Source organism: Sinohyriopsis cumingii, chromosome 1, assembly GCF_028554795.1.
Source record: "Sinohyriopsis cumingii isolate HCF-2022 chromosome 1, ASM2855479v2, whole genome shotgun sequence".
Taxonomy (NCBI): domain Eukaryota; kingdom Metazoa; phylum Mollusca; class Bivalvia; order Unionida; family Unionidae; genus Sinohyriopsis; species Sinohyriopsis cumingii.
The window spans coordinates 52,537,899-52,562,632 of record NC_142961.1 but is presented as its reverse complement, the minus strand read 5'-3'; the positions used below and the strand labels follow the sequence as shown (position 1 = coordinate 52,562,632).

The 24,734-nt window shown below is 37.3% G+C and overlaps 1 protein-coding gene across 5 annotated transcripts in view; it reads left to right on the top strand.

The window, feature by feature from the left end:
* Nucleotides 1–24,734, top strand: part of LOC149806871 (ubiquitin carboxyl-terminal hydrolase 24-like) — a 311,591-nt gene that overhangs the window by 166,849 nt on the left and 120,008 nt on the right. For all 5 annotated transcript variants that reach the window (XM_089959015.1, XM_089959005.1, XM_089958996.1 and 2 more), the window contains exons 35-37: nt 3,440–3,501; nt 10,289–10,474; nt 20,574–20,685. In XM_089959015.1, coding sequence (XP_089815141.1) covers nt 3,440–3,501; nt 10,289–10,474; nt 20,574–20,685 — 360 coding nt within the window. The remainder of the gene's footprint in view (nt 1–3,439; nt 3,502–10,288; nt 10,475–20,573; nt 20,686–24,734) is intronic.

Here is a 24,734-nt window from a genome sequence, read left to right as displayed (position 1 = left end):
AGAAGAAAGAAAGAAAAAATGTTTTACATTTTTTGAGCACCCCCTGCCCAAAGTTATAGAGCATACATCATACTTGTTACCTAGCTACAAGTACATCCCTCTTGATTGACTACATGTCCATGTACCTATTAGCATATACACAACACCTGCAGAAATTTGTGTTCTGTTCAGCTTAAGCTTCTTTGTTATTTCTCAGTAAATGATAAGTAATTGTTGTACTGGTTATGAATTTGTCATAGCTTCCCTTTAATTTTGATACTATTTCCACGACTCACTTTGAACAAATTATTGAAAGCAGTATACAAATAGAAAAATGAGATTACAAATTATTGAAAGCAGTATACAAATAGAAAAATGAGATTACAAACACCGTACTGTTCATACCTCGAGTGTATGATGAAGTACATGGGACATAAAGACATGTATGTCATAGTTTTCCCTAAAGCTTATTCAGTAAGAATAAAAAGGTATTCTAGATTAGCAAAGATATGCTGGCTATGCTAGAACATCTTCTATTATAACATTATCTGTAAACTTTCAAAAATAGCATTGTTTTTAAGAGAAAATAACAGTTAAAATGGACCTAATTGTGTAAACTGTATTAACAGCTGCACTCAGTAAATAACCATTAATGTCATTAACAAAGGGATTTGCATAATAGCAGCAATAGCTAACCCATAGTTATTGTTTAGCTTTCTTTTTCGTGCTGAAAAAGCACACCATCCAGTTGATGTGCATACATCTCCCTTAGAGTGAAGAATTGTCAGTATGATGCAATTCCTCATGAAACTCATCTTGTCATCAGACATGTGCCAGTTCACGTCACAAAATTTGCCTGTAGCAGTGTTCTTAATTGCAATTGCAGCCTGGCTTCTACAATAATTTATCTCTAATGGTGCTGCATTCTGTAAATCATGTAAATCATTTTATGTCTAGGTACCAGTAAGTCATTGTATGCAAGGAGTAACAACAGCTTGCTCATTTGATGCGTGTTCTTCAGTTATTGATTGACACTACAGGAACTACAAATGTATGTTGTATGTGGTGTCTCTACTAGATATTTGATTCAATGCATTGAATTTTTTCACATTCCTATAGTATGTATGTATACTTCCTTTATTCAATAAAAGTTGTATCAAACACAGAACACTTTTTCTTACATGGAAAAAAAGACTGGTAAATTTATACTACTGGTTACTAGATCTATAGAGAAAACTGGTGCAGTCCATATGTGGTACATACAAACAAGGTGAGTTATGCATCACATTATAAATATTTTAATTCATGTACTATATAAAGGAATAATGTCAATACAGTCTGTGGGAAAGTGTGGCTACAATAAGTTGTCTTGGGACATTCATCTGGACTGTATTAAATATTCCAAATGTACAAGAAATAATCATACATTTTGTTGTTGTAGTTGTTGTAGGGTTTAACACCATTTTTTAGCACAAGATAGGCTATATATGGCAGCCAGTATAACTGGTGGAGGAAGAACCCTGGGAAACCCTGGGAAGAACCACCAACCCATGAGAAGCTACTGGCAAGCTTTCTCACGTACCCATGTTAGCTGAGCATACATTTTGTAATTCATGGTCGGCTGAAAGCTGGAATCTTGCAGAATCAAGCAGCACTTCATATTCCTTCTTCATCTGAATTCTCTGGCTTCTTTATTAAAGAAAGTAAGGGGTCTTCTGACTTGAATACCCTCCCAGCACATCACTACCTCCATTTGTTAAGGAGATAAAGTGACCATGTAGCAGTTAATGGCCTTATAAATGATATTTTTGTCCTACAACCAGTTGAGCCACATGTATGTTAAAGCCAAAGAGCACTACTGTGGGAAGAGCCACATGTATGTTAAAGCCAAGTGAGCACTAATGCTGGCAGAGTATTAAAGCTGAGTGAGCACTATTGCCAGTAGAGCTATGTGTTTGTTCAAGCCAAGTGGTACTACTGCAAGTAGAGCCACATATGTTAAAGCCAAGGGAGCACTACTGTGTGTAGAGACATGTATATTGAAGCCAAGTGGGCACTACTACTGGTAGAGACACATGTATGTTAAAGCCAAAGAGCATTGCTGTGGGTAGAGACACATGTATGTTCAAGCCAAGTGAGCACTAATGCTGGCAGAGTATTAAAGCCGAGTGAGCACTACTGCCAGTAGAGCTATGTGTGTGTTAAAGCCAAGTGGTACTACTGCAAGTAGAGCCACATATGTTAAAGCCAAGGGAGCACTACAGTGTGTAGAGACATGTATATTGAAGCCAAGTGGGCACTACTACTGGTAGAGACACATGTATGTTAAAGCCAAAGAGCATTGCTGTGGGTAGAGACACATGTATGTTCAAGCCAAGTGAGCACTACTGCCAGCAGAACCTTGTGTATGTTAAAGCCAAAGAGCACTACTGTGGGTAGAGACACATGTATGTTAAAGCCAAGTGAGCACTACTGCCAGCAGAGCCTCATGTATGTTAAAGCCAAGGGAGCACTACTGTGGGTAGAGCCACATGTATGTTAAAGCCAAGTGAGCACTACTGCCAGCAGAGCCTTGTGTATGTTAAAGCCAAGGGGGCACTACTGTGGGTAGAGCCACATGTATGTTAAAGCCAGGTGAGCACTACTGTGGGTAGAGCCACATGTATGTTAAAGCCAAGTGAGCACTACTGCTGGCAGAGTATTAAAGCCAAGTGAGCACTACTGCCAGTAGAGCTACATGTATGTTAAAGGCTAGTGAGCACTACTGCCAGTAGAGCTACATGTATGTTAAAGGCTAGTGAGCACTACTGCTAGCAGAGCCACATATATGTTAAAGCCAAGTGAGCATTTATTATTGGTAATGCAGGTAATCTGTTCCCCATTCATGGGTAACATGCTTCACTTTGTACACAAAGGTTAAAGATTTATAGAGAAGTACAGTAAATAGACAATCTTTATATGGGTAAGGAACATACAAGGGATACATATTAATAATTTACTAGTCTTTGAACAACTTGAAAATAAAACTGCATTTTGGCAGTGCAATTGGAGTTTTCTCAGGCAAATTAGAAGTTTTTTTTTATGGCAAGCATGACAGGCACTTTGCTTAGAATACAAGATCTGAAATTATATAGGCCCAAGTATCAGGTTATTTAATTATTTTAGAACTGCATATTCCCCAAACCCCACCACAAATTAATGAATTTAGTTCGTTCCTATCTTGGATATTGGTATGTGTATTTCTTTTTGTGGGGAACATTCAAAACAAATGATTGTAAAGTTACTGGTTGAATAAAAGTCAAAGATATTCTTTTATCGACTTTCTTGTACTTTTGTGTATTCTTTTTTGGGGTGGTGGTGGACCTTTTTTGCTCAAGACCATAATGTTAATGCATTTTAGTGGCCAAGTCTTGGAATATTCAAAGGCATTGTATGTAGTCTTGTTTTTGTTTTTTTCCAGGCTTTTAAACCAGTGTTCACAGTATTTTGATCTCAGGTGCAAATTATTGGAGAAACTGTCAGGTTAGTAGAATGTTTGCTGTAGTTATGTAGAGGTAATGTAGGAATTTTCATGTATAATGACACTAGCAAGTATTTTGGTTGTTTCTTTGTCCAGTCCTTCACAAGCAGTGTGTAAATACCATGGTCTATGTATGCGATGCTGTTGTGGGTAGCCATAAAATCCTAGGATATTTGTGTGTGTGTGTGTATGTGTAATTTGGATTTTTAACATAGCTTTAACAATTTTTCAGTCATATCGCTATGATATTGTTGTCTTCTTCAGATAGGTTACATAGTCATAATACATTGTGATAATACCCACTAACTCAAACATCCAGTCCTCCAAGACTGGTAGAGACATTATCCACAGCTTTTACTAGCTTTGTTGGATTTCAACCAAAATGAGGCATGCTGCTTCATATAGATACGACCTTCAACAAGTTTGATTTCCAGCATTTTAAAAATCATTTATAATAGCTGTGACCACTGATTGACTTTCCTTTTCGTGCCATGACTTTATTAAGGAAAGCTGGATTTCAGCCATAGTTGTAATTCACCTTCATATTGATGCACCCTTGAATGATGTGATTTCGAACATTCTGTCTCATAATTTAGAAGAGTTATCGCCCCTGAACATTTATTATCTCCAGACTTTGGATTTCCAACTGAATTTGTTTGTTTAAGGTCATTTTTAGTGTGTTTTTCTTCCTAATTCTGTTTTGATTTTTTCACTTCTCCGTTTAAGTCTGGTGGGAGATGTCACTTCTGTCAATTTTCAGACCTTAGTTTAAGTTTTGGAAATGCACGTCATATGTCTACTTTGTCATACAAGAAGCTGATCAGTGCCATCTTTGTTGCCAGCCCTAATGGTCAGTTGTACTTGCATTCCATTTCAGTACTCAACCCTTTTTTTTGTAAGTTATATCCAGTAATAAGATCATTCATGACATTGATCTTCATTCCTGGTATCCACCTCACTTTAACTGTGGCATAATGTTTGAATGATTGAACAATTTGCCATTGTTTTGCTATCTCTAATTTCAGGTAACAATTGGTAGGATTATGTATGGGGTCTGTAATAAATTCCAATTGGCTGGTGATAATCACCCCACTTGTATTAGCTGTAAGGGAGTTCATTTTGGCCACAATTGTGATATTTGTTTGAAATCGATCGGCAGAGATGGGCAGCAGTAACATTCAGACAATTAACCTGGGCTAGTGGGGGAGCCAAGAAGCACTTCCACAATGATGTGGACACTATCATTATTGCTGTTGATGCTATCTCAATCTGGATATTGTGATGTGTAGTAGTACCAAATGGTCATCCACTGCATCCATACTTGTCTCCAGACATCTGGATATTGTCATGTGTGGTAGTACCAAATGGCCATCCACTGCATCCATACTTGTCTCCAGACATCTGGATATTGTCATGTGTGGTAGTACCAAATGGCCATCTACTGCATCCATACTTGTCTCCAGACATCTGGATATTGTCATGTGTGGTAGTACCAAATGGCCATCCACTGCATCCATACTTGTCTCCAGACATCTGGATATTGTCATGTGTGGTAGTACCAAATGGCCATCCACTGCATCCATACTTGTCTCCAGACATCTGGATATTGTCATGTGTGGTAGTACCAAATGGCCATACACTGCATCCGTACTTGTCTCCAGACATCTGGACATGTGGTAGTACCAAATGGCCATCCACTGCATCCATACTTGTCTCCAGACATCTGGACATTGTCATGCCAATGAATTCAAATGGGTCTGGATGAGAGAGGGAGAGTGACTCTGGATAACTTTCCCAAACTTAAATCAAACTCATACCCAAATCATTGCATTATTCCTCTACCCCACTAGATACATTTCAAGTCATGTGGCAATGTCAAAGCAGCAGATTTGTATACACTTGGAGCTGTAGCTGCAGATCTGTACTTAGGTGGCTCAGGGCATAGGGTCACTTTTCACTGGACCAAAGCTGCAGTAGATTTCAGCAACCCGGGTCACTTTTCACTGGACCAAAGCTGCAGTGGATTTCAGCAACCCCGGTCACTTTTCACTGGACCAAAGCTGCAGTGGAATTCAGCAACCCCTTTTTGCAACATACCTTCTTTACCATTTGAAAGTGGAAAAAACGTGCCCTGACCATTACCTGCTTCACTGTAACAAAATTCAGCTTGCTGCAGCTGAAAGGGATCCCACCTTAGCAGCCAAAATTCTTACAAGAAGACAAAAGTGTCACAACTCGCTTAGACTAATGGACAGTAACATCAGCATATACTCCGGGCAGAAGAACAGCTGTAGTTGACTGAGAACTGGCCAGATTCAACATCAAGCTGTAAGTTAAACTTGCTAGCTGAGGAAGGGTAACTGAGCTAAGTTACACCTTCTGGAGTTGATGGAGTGAAAGAGAGCAGTGTGATGCTGGTGTTGGGGTTTGCCATTAACTTACAGCATATCGGAAAGCACACAAATTGCCCAAAGAAAAGTGCCCCCAAAGATCAATGTATAGAAATTGAAAAAGGAGAATGTAAAACAGGCATATTTTGGAGGAACTTTACAGCCAACTAGAAACGGTTGATGTGAACTCATGGAAATCTGTTCATCCTGCAGAGAGTCTGTACTTGGCTGCATCCAGACTGAGTTGATGAGAAAGATGCTGCCATATGGAGACTACTGAATAAGAAATATCAACTACAAAAGGCATGTTTTAGAAGATGATACTTCATCATCGTGGGTTCGAACCCTGGCAGTCATACCAAACACTTCAAAAAATGGTACTAACATCTGCCTCTCTAGGCGCTAAGCATTAAGAGGTTAGTGTTAGGACTGGTCAGCCTGGTGTCAGGATAATGTGACTAGATAGGCCATGATGCTACATGTCTGCAGCATGATGCCCCAGTGCTAGACATCACTATAAACTGCCACACTGCAGACAGCCTAGTGATATGACTGAAAAATTGTTAAAGCTACGTTACAAATCCTAATCAATCACAAACACAATAACAGTCAGGTCAAACAGAACTGAACTGAATTTCGGGACAATGTCAAATCCAGTAAATAAAGTTACATTACAATAGCATGTAATGGAATATAAAAAAATTAAAACTAACAAACAAATAATTAAATTAAATCAAATATACATAACACTGTATATAACATTCATTGGCTAGACAAAAGCCATTGACACAACCAGTTGTAGGGGCCTCTGGAAAATTTGCAAAATTTTGTTTCCCAGAAAAATTCATTGTAATGGTTCAGCAATTCCATGATGGCATGTTCACTTATGTTGTGAATGATACTGTCATCTGAACCATTCCCAGTCACCAGTGAAATCAAGCAAGGCTGTTTGCTGGACTCTGTCCACTTTAGTATTATTTTCTCTGTCATGTTTACTGATGCCTTCAATCACTATGAAAATACTAAAATGATGGATGGCATGTTCTTCAATCTGAGGACACTGCCAGAATTGCTACAGCAATGTGGCCTTTGTCAGACTATGTGCATGTGTTTGGGAATGCAGAGGCATCAGCCTGGAGACAAAAGGGAATGTTTATAAAGCAATTGCATGCCAACTATGCTGTATGCATGTGAAACCCAGATGGTGTCCAGATGCCATACCAAGAAGCTGTTTCACTTGGATTGCCTGAGGATAAGATGACAGGACAGGGTCCCAGACACAGGTTTTCACACAGGCTGCCTCCCCAAAAAAACATCTCCTGTCCAGTATGCTACAGACAGTTCAGAGCACAAATTGGCCTTATCAGCCATTCTTGTACTCAGAAACCACCCAGTTATTGATGTCATTGTCATGTTCAGACTCAAAGGATGAACAACAACCCAGTCATGCAGTTTTCATCCATAGTTCTCTCTCAACATTCAGCACAACTGGCACCAGATTTGCGAAATAAGTTTCCCACAATATCCGGTTCCAGACCTATAAAAGCATCACAGATTGGCAGTAGACAGGTCCATCACCCGACCCAGCACCATCACACCTTAGTAACCCAGTACTGTCTATGGCTGTTACTCATTCCAGGCCACCCATTACTCACCTCCAACATTTGATGACACTTGAAGTGAATGCCAGGAGAAGTACAACCTTTCTGATTACTAAAGTTCTTCAGAAAGCATGGGAATCCAAGTGCAGGTTAAGTATGATTGCTCCTTTCAAGTTGAAAAACTCATAGATCAACTCCTGGAACCTAGCCTTCTTTCTCCAACTTAAACCACCAAATGTACAGAGTTTGCTATTGCTGAACATGCATGCCTGGTTTGTACTAAACAATACCTCAGAAAGAAACAGTTCTCCAAACAAGTGGTTGCTGAGAACACCAAATACTCTGAATGTCCATGAGAAGAAATTGAGACTTTCCACCCAATGGTGCAAACAAAATTTAAAAGCTTCAGTAATGTTTAAATTCCTTCCTTTGTTTTTGAGCAGAAGTTAGCTAAAATCACAATCAAGGGCTATCATTCAATGATTCCAGACACATTTTGCCACCATGGAAGTGAAGGGCATAGATTATAACAAAGACCTCAGACTTTCTATTCAACTTCAACTTGTCTCAACCAAAGACCCTGGTGCATTGTCTGAAATAGAAGCTGCTGTGAGTTCTGATATGGTTGAACAAGGTATCCTTTGAACTATTGTCTAAAGCCTCACTGACTCTCCTTTTGTATAATACCTACTTCCTAGTCACATTGGCAGATTCAGTGAAATTCACACCTTATTGGTTAACCCAACCTTTCAGCAGTTATACCACAAAAGCTTGGTTTCTTTCATGAAAGCTTGGAATAGGCTTCAGCTCATGGGAAATCAGTTCTTTGTTTTGAGATGCTGTCTTCTTTGGTTGGACCTTTTTTTCCCCAAGTTTGTCAGTAGGACCCAACTGAGCTGAGTAGAAGCAGGAGATTCTGCTTGTTATTTTTTTCATGGGAGGATTACCATATTTCCACCAAGACTTTTTTGTCATGGATTTGTCAGGTTATCTGTTCAGTTAACAAGGAACTCGCCCAATACCCAATGAATTTCATACTCATGTCAGCTAATGAGTATTCAAGCACAGCCAGCTCCTGACTGACTGACATCATTCAGGCCATGGAATCGAGGTCAGAAATGATGGATTACTCAGCAGCTTTGCAATCATGCAGGTTATTCTATTTCTTCTGAGTTTACAGGGGTGAACATTTTCTCTCAAACCGTATATGCTCATTTCAGTTTTGCAAACCTAATGTGCTGCTTGTACAATACTTCAAGCTTCACATAATTAGAAGACCTGAGCCAAGGCCAACTATGGAATTAGGGAATGTAACTCCTTCCAGCTTGTATCTATTCTCCTACTGTTTTGTGATTGGGTAATGTATTTGAAAAAGAAATCAGGTTTTGAAGTAAAATATTTATATTCAAGAATACTAACCTGATCATAATATGGACACACCCTCTCAACCCCTACCTGGAGTTACATACATGGAGAGCAGTGTGCATTTCCACTGCATTAGTAGCTGATAATTAAAATAATTTGGTACTAGTGCCTCTATCGAGTTTTAAGATCACTATCATCTGATTAAAACAAGTTTAAAGACAGGTTAACATAAAATGGACTTTTCATTAAATAACAAAACAGTTCCACACATGCTGTCTTCTTTGCCCTGAATACCAAGCATTGTATGTGAGAAAACCAATTTTCATTATACCGTTTGGCATACAGATTTATCCTCATATAGAAGAGGCAAATAATCTGAGTATTACTGCTAAATACTATGTACCCAAATAACCTTGGTTTTAAAAGAAAATAAACCTAGATAATATTTGATCTTCGGCAATTCAGAAAGTCCTCAAACAAGTCTCTTGTTTTTCAGAGTAAATTCATTGAAATCAGAACCTCATATTGTGGCCAAAAATTCTTAATGCAGATGGTTCTAAATAGGGAGACAAGATTGGAGCTGTGCTTGGGTCACTCAATCTCACCATCTCAAGCCAGTTGCCAAAAAATGCCTCTATTTTTATAGCAGAAATTGCATTTACACAAAACCTAAAATTTGACAACCCATTAATATCCCAAATCTAATAGGAACATGATTTGCTCCTACAATCTGGAAGTGTTCTGTAACTTTGGTTGCATTGTCACATTAGGGTGATGAAAGGGCAGATAAAGCAGTCAAAGCTGCCCTAAAGACACCTGTTTCTTCTTTGAAGACTCCATAAACTAAATTCAGATATTATATAAATTGGTATGTTTTATAGCACTTGGTAAAATAGGTAGAATGAACTCTACAAACAAGTCTTGAAAACTCCAACCCATCATTGGAGATTTTGAGTCCTTATACAGAACAAAATGCAAGGATGAAATGATATTGTGCTGGTCATGTATATGACACACATGCCTGACTTATGTATGTCTCCTGTAGGGTGAACCTTAGCCTGAGTTCATGACAGTCTGATGGTGCAAATCAACAGTGAGATAAAATGTGAACTTGTTGAATGTCTTCATGAAGAAGTTTTGACCATATATTTTAAGGATTTTGTATTTTTTTTACCTTCTATTTTATACACATTTTACAGTATTTTAACATCTTTACCTTTTATCATTTATCTTGTAGAATGACATGTTTATAATTATTTTTGGAAGGCTTTATCTTACTGTTATTTTTCTTTGGCAATTCTTTATCTTTTTACTTTTAGAACTTTTCGTTGCCACCAAATGACCATTGTTGTGCTGTCATGCTTTTTTCTGTTCACACACACACACACATTTGCATACATTGATCCATAAATAAATACTGTATTTTTTTTTAGTCATAGATCAACGGCATCTCCAGGTGGATGTCCACTCAATGTTGGAAGACGAGATCAACTGGCTGACCAACTTTGTTCCTTCAACCCATCAAGAGCTGAAAGATACAGATAATTGTTTGCTGGCAGGCCATCTCAAGTTAATCAGAACACTCTTCACTTGTGAAAATGTGAACAAGGAGGAGTTTGGTTGGTATTAAAATATGTTATTTATAGTTCCAAAATTGTCTTCACTTGTTGATTGAAAACGGATCTTTAATAATGTGTCAGAATTTATGCAGATGTATGGATTCTTTCTTCTTTAAATATGTTACCCAGTTGTAATATCTTAGGAGAACTACTACTACCTTGTAACGCAAGCCCTCCCAGATGTAACTATTTGCAAAAAAAGAGCTAAAAGTTATGGGCCCACCTAGGTGGTGATTCTTTCTTCTTTAAATATGTTACCCAGTTGTAATATCTTAGGAGAACTACTACTACCTTGTAACGCAAGCCCTCCCAGATGTAACTATTAGCGAAAAAGAGCTAAAAGTTATGGGCCCACCTAGGTGGTGATCTCCCCTAGATATAGGGATTGGTGGCAAAACTCATGACTATCTCGGTTTCTACTTCTGCTCATGCTGAGAATCAGGCTTTAACCACAAGAGAGCTCGCAAAAGCCAGAATCATTGTTGATAGAAGTTGGTGGACCTTTTAAATTTTTGCCCTCTTTACACATTAATTGTACTTGGGTACTTATACAGGTAGCCTGTGCAGCTTCACATATAAGTTTGACTGTACATTTAATTATGTTAACATGCAAGCCCTTGCAACCTGTAGAAAACTCTTAATGTGTGTATAAAGGTGAGTTTTCACAGCTAATACATTTAGTGTCCAGACACCACATTTCATTACATTAAATTTATACAGGTTGCTCTTGAACCTCTCACAGGTAGTATGATGAATTACCTTTGTCTGCTATTTTCTAGGTAACGCTATAAGGCATAGCTCTGCACCATCTTTATGTTCAATAAAAAGAGCTACAACAGTTGTATATGTTCTGCTTTACTTGTCCAACAGATTAGACCATGGGCAAAGTCAACAAATATACAACTAAGGACGAAGACACTACAATCCTACATGCTGACATGTCCTCTGTATGGGAACTCTTTGGCATTAAAGGAAGATAAATCGACAGAGGGCTCTCGAGTTGCAAAATGCCAGAAACCTATATGATATATACAGCCCTGGGTGCCTATGTCCTCACAAGAGTCCTCATTGCTGGCAGTACTACTCTGGTGGCCTAGTGGTTAGAGTGTCTGCCTCTGAGACGGGAGGTCGTGGGTTCGATCCCCACCCGAGTGAAACCAAAGGCTTGCAAAAATGGTACTAACAGCTGCCTCGCTTGGCGCTCAGCATTTAGAGGTTAGTGTTAGGACTGGTTGGCCTGGTGTCAGGATAATGTGACTGGGTGGGACATCATGCTACATGTCTGCAGCATGATGCCCACTGCTAGACATCACTATAAACTGCAACACTGCAGACATCGTAGTGATATGACTGAAACATTGTTAAAGCTATGTTAAAAATCCAAATCACACACACACATTGCTGGCGATACCTTTAAGCCTTGTCACCTCTAATCTACAGCTCTTGATGATAAACGGTGAACAGATGAACAAAACAAAGTATCCTTTCGCTCCACCGATACACAGACTGGTCATGTGGATCAAACATCCCATAACACATCCCAGTATTATAACTCTGATGACTTCCTCTCTACTAACATGGCCTATTTCCGTTTCAACCAGCCTAGGCCTACGACAAGGGGTCTTCATTGACAAAGACCTTAACACAATAAGTTCATACAAACCAATCTGTCATCCACTCTGTTGAACCTGGTGTATACAGGCAATTATGGAGACCAGTCTAACCTACATGTGGCCTCACTGCATTCTCCATTTATGATGCCAAGCCTAGTACCTGGCACCTCAATTTTGTCAGCCCTTAGTACAGTAGAAGGGACTCTTAATTCAGTTGTGATGCTGTGCTCCCCGCTTCCAGATTCCAAAAGGATCATCATAAGGCCAAGCCATGATCACAGCTATTATCTTCTAATCTACTTTTTAACAGCTCAATCAGCGAAGTACACAAACAAGCCACTAAGAAGGTGAATTTTCCCGTTCCTTAACCACGCCATTGATACAAAAACGTTTCAGAAAACCAACAATAAAAGACCCGCTTCATTTTCACATTAGCAACAGCAGGCAGAATCGGTAAAATACATGCCCTATCAGGGGACCTGAATTACAGTTTCACGTATGATGGTTCCCTCATTCATTGCCAAGAACAGGCTTCCATCTATGGGTAACCGGACCTTTGTACTGAAATCATTGTCTACTCTGGATACTCCACTCACGGCCACTTTTTAGGATCCAGTATGAACCTGGAAGTGTGAGCCTGGAAGTGGAATCTTAAAAAGACCAAGCCATTTCAATGAGAGAGATCACGCCTATTTTTACCTGTCAGACAAGAACAGGATGATATAAACACTCAGACCCATTCATCCTGGATTAAGTAGGATATTCTCACTGTTTTAGAGAAATAACTCCAAATCAGATGAATTTGTCACGCATTTCAGCTCACAAGTTTGGAGCGATTACCAGAATCATTGCCTTTGACAGGAACTCTTCACTAACTGATATTATCCATGCAGTTGGATCTTAGTCCATATTCTCCAGTTTTTACCTCAGATATCATTCATCCCAAAGGGCTCAACTCAGTCTGGTGGGACCTATAGTCATGGTGCAAAAGGTCATGTTTCCAGTTCTTGCAACAGGTCATGTTTCCAGTTCTTTCAACAGCTTTTTCAGATGTAGCTTCACAATTTTGATGGATTTGCATGAGGGAAAGTTGGGATACCTAGAAGCTGTCTCACATACCTTAAGAGACTGGAGATGGCATCTCAGGATGATGGGATGTACCTCCCTCCACCTCTCACCTCTTCTCCTAAGGTATTATGATTGGGTAATATATTTTAAAAAATCTAATTTTTGCTTGTAATATATTTCATTGCAAATACTTACCCAATCAAAAGACACATACAGCCTCCCTGCAGTTATGTCCGTATTGAGAGTGTGCTTCCTATGCTCCAGTAACAACTGAGATATTCATGGGTTTAGCTGCCAATCCCTATATCAATGGGAGATCACTCTGCCCGACCACCACCTAGGTAGGCAGATAACTTTTAGCTCCTTTTAGCTCAAAGTTTTATCTGGGAATGTGGATTTGCAAGGTAGTAGTAGTTCTCCTAAGATACTACAAGCAATATGGAAACTGTGTTTTCTTAATTTATTTTTTTGTTATCTAATATTTTGTAATGAAGAAAGACATCAGCTACTAGCCTGCTTCTTTGTTGTAGAAAGATAACGAAAGTAAATAGATGTTAAGTAAGTTTAATATTTTAAAACCATCAGTTAATTCATTACAACTCTCAGCATAATACTTGCATATTGTTTTAAGAATGATACTTGGATATTGGTACTAATGACAATGATGACATCATGAATCATTTGCAACAATGTTGAGATTTTGTGTCAGAATTTTAAAGGTTGCCTAATTTCCACATTGGTTGTGTTATTCAACTGATATTTTGGTGTAATATTACTGTGTGCCAAAATTTTGCACCCTAATGTGCTAGGATTTCTATCTTGCTGGGTTTAGTACAAATTTGATTTCATAATGTTATTATAAAACAGAACCCTATTTAAGAATATATGGCTATAGGGATTGATTGCAATAATTTATTATATTATCATACAAAATAGTCTTATGTTTGGCTGGGTTTCTAGTCGTTTGCTCATGATAAAGTATTTAAACATGGAGACTGATTTGACATACCAAACATCATATTTTTCTATCAAATACATTACATGATCATGTTAACATAAGGAATCATGTTCTGTAACCAGTTCTTTAATGTCCATGTAATTCAATCAGTAATGCCATTATTTACCTTTGCATTGTTTGCAGGCTGTTTTTTAAAAATTATTTGGTTACCTTGGGAATGCAAGTTCACATAATTGAACATTGCATATTTAGTTTTTGATATTAACACTGACCAAGATATACCAAGTGTTCACTTTAACTCAAAATCACTGACCAGTTTTATTTGAGATGCACAGATGCATCTCTATACATGCCAACATCTGGCTTGGAAAAAGTGTAATCCAAGTGGACAAAAAGAGTAATCCAAGCAGAAAAAGTGTAATCTACATATAATAAAATTCAATGAGCATATATACAAAATGATTTATTTACCCCTTCTGGTCTTCTAATATCAATTACTGCTTCACATTTTCATATATAGCACTTTGAGCTTTAAAAAGCAACATTCTCTCATACTGCATATCAAAACATTTTGTACCAGCTGATATTATGAATGTTTTGCACATCAGTAGAGTACTAAGTGCTGGGTTACAGAGCCTGGATCTGAATGCAGTTTTATTTTTGTTAACAGTATTGAACAATCTCTCACAGTCAGCATTAGAATGGTAAAGAACCAATATTCCTTTCATAACCTGACAGAGAAGAGGAAATATATATCTTCCTGTTATTGGATCTTTTAGCTGAGAATATAGGTGCCACTGAACATCAACTCTGTGCATGAAGTACATTGTCAGGTAGAATGCAAACTTGATACTTCAGGAGTTCTCCTTCTAATTTATCAGCAGCCTTTCCTGCAGCAAGGTGCATCATATGACAGGGACAATCTGATATGTACACTGGAGACATTTTTCAAAATATAGAATGCAACTCCTTATGAATTCCAGTCATCACTGATGCATTATCAGCTGAAAACCCCATACAGTACTGCCAACTTAAGTTTATTCAAAGCATTATCAAGTAAATAAAAAATTGTTTTCTCCAGTGGAATCTACTGTTAATTCTGGTAATGAAAGAAGAGCACTCTGACTTTGCCCGATTTTGTTGTCAAAGTCTCTTACACAGACTGGGTACAACTTTTTGTCATAATCACTGCTCCTGTCTGTTGCAATACTAAACAGCCAAATTTTCGTGGCTTCTGCAGTTTTAAGTGAATTATCTTCTGCTAAACACCTAACAATATTAGATGATTTTATTCTTTCACAGGCATATTTTCTGCAATTTTGGAATCAGAAAACATCCGTTTGAATAAATGACCAACATAGTCTTCTACTGCTAGGGGTAGTCCTTGTTCTATTAAGAACTCAGTAAATAACGCCTCTGCATTTATTAGTTCTGTTTTAAAAAAGAATTTACAAGTTACCTAAGTATTGGAGTTAGTAAAACAAGCTATAAGGTTTCTTTGTTTTTCCATCATGACCAATATTAAAATCCTTTCCACACAGCCTGCAGTGGGCGTGAAGCTGCCCTAGAATGGAACACTGTATTGTGTAATTCATGTATTCATCTTTGAATTGATTTTTCATCTTTTTCTAATCCATCAATGAAATTGTTTGAAAAACATCTTTGCTCTAACACATGCATCTACTAGAATAAATCTGATTTGACTTGTAGCGTCAAATACCTACAGAATGGTTCTGTATCAGAAATGAATTAGAACAAATAATCTGCAAGCAAAGATGAAAAATTAGAAAACCAGTCTGTGCTCTCCTAACTAAGCCATACAGCTGCTATAAATAGAAACTGAGGTCAAAAGTTTGAAAGTTGAAACCAGCATGTTTAATGGAAATAGGGCAGCTGCTATAAACAGAACATAATACTGTTAGGAAAGTGCATGCAAGGCTATGGACAGGCATACTCTTATGTCGTAGTTACGTAGAAACCGTCCTGTCTAGAATACAGTCTGAAAGATCATTGGGATGTTAATAAAAATAAGAAAACAAATTATTAATTGTTTTTGGAGGTGGACATACCGAAAACGCGTAATCCAAATACATTTATGCATAAGGCATAATTTAGTGAAAAAAGGCATAATGATTATGCCAGAAGCATAATGGTTGGCATGAATGCAAGTGTTCAGTGCCATGTCAAAGTCTGTAAGGAATATGGTTTTCGCTTCATTCCTCCTTTGTTTAGCTTCCATGACTATTTACTGTTTAGCAGAGAAGGGTAAAAATGATCACTTTTGCAATGCTGTCAGCTGGATTGCCAAGGTCTTCAGTAGAGAGGCTCACCACACAATGATAAATGTCCTAATTTTGGTATCATGAGAAAGGAAACTCTCTTCTGGTCTTCTTCTTGAAGAGAAATTATGCAAAGACCCTTCACCCGTCCCTTTTGTTTTTCCCCTTTTTTCTGAGGACAATTTTTGAGGTAGGAAAATGGGCTGTGCAGGAATTATCCATTCAGACTACTTTCCCAGCACATCCACATCAAGAACTGTTTCAGAGAAAGGAAGACAGATGCAGAAGAATTGCAGGGTTTATCATTAACCGTGGTTGACTTTTAGAGGCTAAGTGAGCAATAGGCAGTCAAACCCCACTATTTATCTCAGGCAGCCACAAAAGGATGAGAGAAAACAAATTTGTTTTTACTCTTCCAAAGCTGCTGCTAATATGCACCAATTTGCTACTCCTACTGCCCTCCGACAACCCTTATTGGGATCTCTTTAACCCATCCTCCTCCACTTTAATTGTTCCCCTTCATAATAGCCACTCCATTTGAACCCATGAAGGCAGACACATTACAGATGAAAATAGAAAGTTACTTTGGGTTTCTCTTCCAGGCTGTTCCTTGTTACAGAATTTCATTCACAAATTCCACTTATCCCTTGATGCAATGAATGCACAATAAATGTTGACCTATATGATGCATATTTCCATATCCCAATTCACATAACATCATGCAAATACCTTCTTTAGGCTAAATTGTGGAGTAGTGTGTCAATTCAATATACTCCCATTCAGCCTCATTCTCGGCCCTTGGGCTTTCCCCATTGCCCATCTTATGAATGTGGAGGTGTACCTTGACAACATTCTGCAGATACATTTGGTAAGTTCACTTTTGGTTCACTCCATTAACAATCTTTATTACCTCATTATTATTTATGGGTGAACAGTCATTGTGGAGAAGTCAGGCTATGTTCCATCTCATTATTTTGTTCTTATTGAGTTCCTAACTGATATCAGTCTGGTTTATCTTTCCTCCCAAATGCATTGATAGTACTGTGCAAAAAGACCTCTTCCAAGCAGTTCATTATGTGAGGGATTTTTTGAACTCCTTGTCCTATTCAGCACAGTAACAGACCTCATATACCATGGCCCTTTGCAGATGGCTTCCTCTCTTTGCACCCGCTATCAGAGTAGTGATCACCAGATAGTTGTCTTAACAGAACTTAAATACTTCCTGTCTCAATTCCAAAATGGAGTATTTAGTAGCGGGATTTCACAGTCAGCTTTGGTGGCTTACCTACTGGAACAAGGAGGAAAAATAAAAATCAAAGGAATTTTGACATGGAGTACCTTCGTTGATGTGCCCATAATCAGATGAATACACAAATCTGACATATCCAAGGCAGGCTTAGTGTTCTGGCCATTTCATTATCAAGGACAGGTCAACTGCTGCACATGGAGTAGTTTCACCATCAATCTTCCACCTAGTCTGCTGCATATGGAGTCGTCCAGTGGTAGAATTAGTCATGACAAGGTGGAACAACAAAGTTCCCACATTTGTCTCCCTGTTCTAGACATTGTAAAGAGGCAGAAGATCAGTTGGATTGCCTTATCTATGGCAGTGTTGGTAATTCCTAAATCATATGCATCCTTAGTGACTTGTATCAAAAAGCAAAAGGAAAAAAGTAATTGTTAGAGCAGCTAGCCGACTACATAAACCTGGCTTGTCTCACAGTCATCAGGACATGCCAAGACAATCCTGTAGTGGTATGGGTGTGTCTCACAATCATCAGGACTTGCCAAGACAATCCTGCAGTGGTATGGGTGTGTCTCACGATCATCAGGACTTGTCAAGACAATCCTGCAGTGGTATGGGCATATCTCACAATCATCAGGACTTGCCAAGACAATCCTGCAGTGGTATGGGCATATCTCACAATCATCAGGACTTGCCAAGACAATCCTGCAAGGCACTGTACAAGGAAGAAGAAAGAGAGGCAGGCAAAGAAAGAGGTGAGAAGATAACATTCGAGAGTGGACAGGCTTGACATTAAGCAACTCACTGAGAAAAATGGAAAATCAAGAGGAATGGAGGAAGCTGGTTAATCAGTCTTGTGCAGTGCCCCAACAGTTTACCAGTTTGTGGGACTGATGATGATGATGATGATGATGAGCTGACTCCAGATTTCTAACCATTTTGTGCATGTTAATGGATGTTCTTCCATCAATGGATCGATGTTTATCATATTGCAGAAGCAAGATATATATTGCTATTGCAACAATGAATCCAAGTTTTGCAGATTTAAAAGACAGAATCAAACTACCCAAGAAAGAAACACTTGCAACAACAGAATATTTATGGACAAGATGGTCATCAAAAAAGGCAGTTTTGATACAGTTAAAGAAATCAAATTCAAAGTTACATAAGCTTTACCTAGTAGAGGGTGTTGAACAGTTGACTAAAGAAACAGCGCTCAAAATTTCATTATGCAAGAAAATGTTTGAAAAATATTGATGACAAATTTCCCAATGAAGCAACTGATGCTTTGACAGCTTTCATTATTCTTGGAATGAAGTACTTGATGTTTTGTTTGAAGAGCAGAGGAAGAGTTTGGCAAGAAGGAACATGAAATACATGTTGAATTCTATGAAGCCAGAAAGGACATGTATAAGTAAAAGCATCATAAATAGTGGCAACTTTCATATGGAATGGTCACTAGGTAAGAAAATTACATCAAATGTATCCTATACCAAGCTTTTATTAAAGTTATTGACATATCACAGAGACGTTATATCAGACCTGATCTAGGCTAGGCTAAATGTTTCAGGAATTACGCTAAAGGACAAGTCATTGAATACCTGATCAGCATAAAAAAATGAAGGATGGCCTATCGAAGATTTTGAATTTTCTCCAGCTGTGCTCTCATGGAAACAGAAAGAAGAGAAGAATATTCAAAGTAGAAAGAGTTTTGTAAAAAGAGATGCAAAATTAAAAAATTGTAAACTTCGACAGAAAAGACATTTTAAATTTTGAGGGATTAGATACAAGAAACAGAAAACTGAATAATAATTCTGTGTCCTTGTGAAAATATTAGAAACAAATTGTTTCTCAAGTATGATTTTTGTCCCAAAGACATTAAAGAATCATGAAGATTTCATTGTATGGTACTATTCCTTTGGTAAGTAAAAACTTAAATAGTCATGTCATATTTTTTAAGTTGCAGTAAATATAGTACAATACCACAGGGTTTTGAAGAATTTTATTTGATTTTTTTAAAGTCCTGCATTAATTGACTCAATTGTTTGCAGGTTTGATCCTTTTTTAAAGTTTAAGATGGCACCATTTTGATAAATTCTAGAAATTTCACTGACACTTGAGGAAGGCAGTTTTCAGAAAATAGTCAGGATACCTATTAACTCAGAGACCTGGAAGAAAAAATCAGTTGCAGACACTAACATCTTCAAAATCAGTAGTAATCCAATCTAAAGGTTCTTTTTCAAGAAGTATTTATCACCATCATTATAACTAATCATTCTTTCAGGTAAATACTGATCACCTTCATTATAAATAATCATCCTTTCAGGTAAATACTGATCATCATTGTAAATTTCATCCTTTCAGGTAAATACTGATCATCATCATTATTAATTTCATCCTTTCAGGTAAATACTGATCACAGTCATTATAAACTTCATCCTTTCAGGTAAATACTGATCACCATCATTATAAATAATCATCCTTTCAGGTAAATACTGATCACAATCATTATAAATAATCATCCTTTCAGGTAAATACTGATCACCATCATTATTGATTTCATCCTTTCAGGTAAATACTGATCATCATTATAAATTTCATCCTTTCAGGTAAATACTGATCACCATCATTATATATTTCATCCTTTCAGGTTAATACTGATTACTGTCATTATAAAGTTCATCCTTTCAGGTAAATACTGATCACAGTCATTATAAACTTCATCCTTTCAGGTAAATACTGATCATCATTATAAATTTCATCCTTTCAGGTAAATACTGATCACCATCATTATTAATTTCATCATTTCAGATAAATACTGATCACAGTCATTATAAACTTCATCCTTTCAGGTAAATACTGATCACCATCATTTTAAATAATCATCCTTTCAGGTAAATACTTATCACAGTCATTATAAATTTCATCCTTTTAGGCAAGATGCTGGTGTATGATTTGCTTCATGACTTCTTGTTCCCAGCTTCCAAGTTAATGATGGACAGTTTGAATGGAGGAAACCTTGATAACCTGTCAGAATTCAATCCTAAGTAAGTCTGATTTTGATACATGGAGAATGCTGAACTTGTGCTTAAGGATAATGTAACATTTAGGGTATGTATATATCATAATAAGCAATTGGTTTGAGTGTTTCAGCTTTTGCCTTTGTCAGACACTAAATTTACAACTTCTAAGGATTGTCTTCACTGACCTTATCACTACAGAGCATTTTAAATTGGTCCAAATTCTCATTACCTGAAGGCTGTTCCATTAAAACATATGTGAGACCAGGGAAGGCAGTTTTGAATTTGCCTACCCAACCTATTATGTTATTAGGGCCTTTAAGGCCCCACTGATAGAATTTGTATAATGTTAAAATTACCCACCAATATATTTTTTTTCTCGGAGGAGGTGAGTACAACCATCCACAAAATTGTGTATATGAGTTGGAATAATGTTAACGATTCTCTCCACAGTTTCCAAGGCTCGGCAAATGTGGATATGTGAGAAAGCTTGCCGGTAGCTTCTCGTGGGTCGGTGGTTCTTTCCGGGGTTTTCCCGGTTCTTCCTCCACCATTAATACTGGCCGCCATGTATAGCCTATCTTGTGCTGAAAAATGGCGTTAAACCCTATAACAACAACAACAACTCTCCACAGTTGGACATATTGAAAATAAAGGTCATTTTTACATAAATACAAATAACAGGATAAAGACAAAAAAATTTCCAAACTTCCCTTAAAAAAGTTGTCAAGTTTGTCAAGAATATGCATGTCCATGTGTAATCTGAAACCCTGTGAAGTTAACCAACATACTTTGAACTGAGTATTTTGTTCATGACAACTCCATCTGAAACAAAGCTAGCAAGCAGTGTTGATACTGTCTGTTGTATCTACTTACACATTTGTCTTCTTACTGATCACAAATACAAGGGTATGTACCTATATCATAGCAACAGGCTCTTGGCAGCAAATTTGTGATTTTAAAAACAGAATCCTCAGGACAATTGATATGGTGGGACTTCAGTTATATGTATGACATTTACGAGTACAAATTACAAATGCTCAGTCTAAATTCCATAAAACATCTATAAAAATGGCATATATAAATGGCAAGCTTTCAGCTCTGAACATGTACTCTGGTACTTTAAACAGCTAAAACAAAGTTAACAGAATAAAACCAGTAAAACTTTTTCTTTTAACATTTTACATCTTCTGAATTCAAAGAGAGATCTTTACGGATCACTGCCATCTCACCTCTGCGTAGGTTCAGGTCTCGGATTCAGCCAGTGTGGGTATGTGAGAAAGCTTGCCAGTAGCTTCTCGAAGGTCGCTGGTTCTTTCCGGGGTTTTCCCTGGTTCTTCCTCCACCATTAATACTGGCCACCATGTATAGCCTATCGTGTGCTGAAAAATGGCGTCAAACTCTACAACAACAACCACATAATGCCTTGAACTCACAGAGGTAGATACCCGTACAAAAATATATAAGAAATGTACTGTTAAGCACTATTAAAAATTGGAAATATATGAGACAACCTCTAAACATTTACATACTTAAATCCTGAACATAATCAGACAGTACTCTATAATGGTTACCAGTGTTGTAACTGTTTCATGTCATGATACTAAAATTTTACCCCACATTTCAGTAGAATAGAAGGAGATACTACAGTATGTGTCAAATAACCCACTCTTAATTGTATTTTATCTACATGTCACATAATGTGTCAATGTGCAAGTTGAATGGCTTTTAAAACTACTTGCTGTTGGATGAAACTCTGTCCAGACCTTTGTATTATTTTGTCCAGATACACATACACATACACCATTCCCTCGATAACTTGCTTCCTGATAACTTGCAAACCCACTTATAATGCGGGGTAAGGCATGGATCCCATTTTTTATACCAGAAAATACCCCAAAAATTGATCCCTATTTGTTGAACTTGAAGAAAATCGTGATCAAACTTGGTAATGGAAACTTTGATGAATCGCTTGTTTTATCATTGAAAACGGTAGATAGGACCTGGAAGTTGTAATGAACACTATGAAATATCAAATTTAAAAATAGGTCATACATTTTTTTACATTTTCTTTCAAATAAACATTGCTAGTACACTGCAATTAACAATATGTAAAGAAATTTTGATCAATGAAAATGACACTTACGCAGAGTGGAGGCAGTACTTTAATAAATAAACACAAATTAAATAATTTTTTATCAATTGAAATTTGTGTTCTACTTCTTTCTTTTAGTTCCTTTTAAGTGTAATCGTCATAAATGCAATGTGTCCTCTTGAAATTAAACGTAAAATGCATCAATCTACCATAACAGCTATGTCCGCGAGCATTTCTCTGAGAACCTAGTTAAGTGCCAACCATGTTTTGATAACCGACTTCCGGAAGTATTTGTTGTATTGTTGCACTGAATTAAAAGATGGACTTCTTTGTAATATCATGTTAATTATGTTTTTTAAATAAAATAAAGGAGGTGGAATAAAAGAAAAGTTAAAAGGCACGAATATCCAACAAACTTAAAATCTAGCTGTCCTGGTCTTATGTCGGGTGAACTCACTTCCTTTGATCAATCGAACACTTACAGATGTTATTGTGTATGTAGCAAGAACTACCTTAAATTAACCGACTCTTTCATAACTGTGATGAAAGATAACAAGGCAGCCAAGCGAAATGAATACTTCGTAAATTAAAGAGCTTGATATCACAGATACGAACCATTGTGGGCAAGAGACTTTCAGAGAATTCTTGAACTGGCACATAGAGATATCCTCAAGGATGATAACAAGTTTCATTATTACTTCCAATGAAGTCACGACATCAATATTGTACTAATTGAACAGTGCAGAAAGTTTCAATGTAGACAATTGTCTAATGAAATAAATGTCGCTTGTTTTTGAAAAAAAGGAATCATGTTTGGTAGTGTATCAACAGTTAGTCTAGTTCCCTGCAATGTGACTCACGATTTGGCAGGATAATATTAAAGGCCACTACGGGAACCAGACTCATCAAGAAAACAAAAGCAGTGATATAATACACAGATTTTTCTTGTACACATGACGGTTGTTGCAACCAGATGGAACGATCTTTCATATGTTGGACAATTTGAAAATCAATGTTATTTAAACAGAATAACAATCATCTTCATTAGAAAAAGTGCATTATTACAAATTATTATTGACTTGATTATAAAATGAGGATTCAGTCAATAAATAGCCCAGTTCCCTAACGCCCCTTCCCCCATGGTTTTCTCGCTGTCAAAGTGAATTTTTTTCTCCAATTTTTGGAGGTCCCTTGGTAACTCGTGCCTTGCTTATAGTGTGGTCTATGTTTGTGGACCCCGTTGTGCATGAGTTATCGAGGTAGAGGTGTACCAATATTTTATTGTAGAATTTTTAACAGGAAATCCTTCAGAAGAAAATGTAATGATATTTTGTACATATTTGTTATCATCATCTAAATAAAACAACCACTGTTTGACTTTGTACCTGTTGGCTACTTTCTGGATTACTCCATTCTGCATCAAGTTTTGAACACTGCTTGGTGGCCATTGTTAAGAGTGGGACTTGCATTGATGGCATTTTCTTCCTCAGTAAACATAAGTTCGGTTCTGTATCTTATTGTCAAAATAAATAGAAGTTGATGTTTTTACTAATGGTACCAACTGGTCCAACACAGGTGTTACTGGATACAACAGTAGTATGTCATGGATTTCTGTCTAGAAAAAAGCAATAAAATGTCATCTTGGCTATGACAGAAGAAGTAGCTCTATTTTGAAAATTTAATAACAAAGTCTTTCAAACAGATACACACTCTACTGACCAATAAAAATGTCCAGGAATCTATGATAAAAATATTTCTTGTACTTCTCTGCTGAGTACTGAAACCATATAATGCACAAGTGGTGTGTTTTGGTGTATATTGCACCTGTTATTTAGTGATATAGCACCTTGGCATTGAAATAGAATGTCGATGTCTACATTGACTGGAGGGGGGGAATAAAAGGAATTTTAACTTCAGCTCAAGTGGTGTGTGTGTGCATATACTATGGATATGTATGTGTACTAGAGATAGAACAACTTAG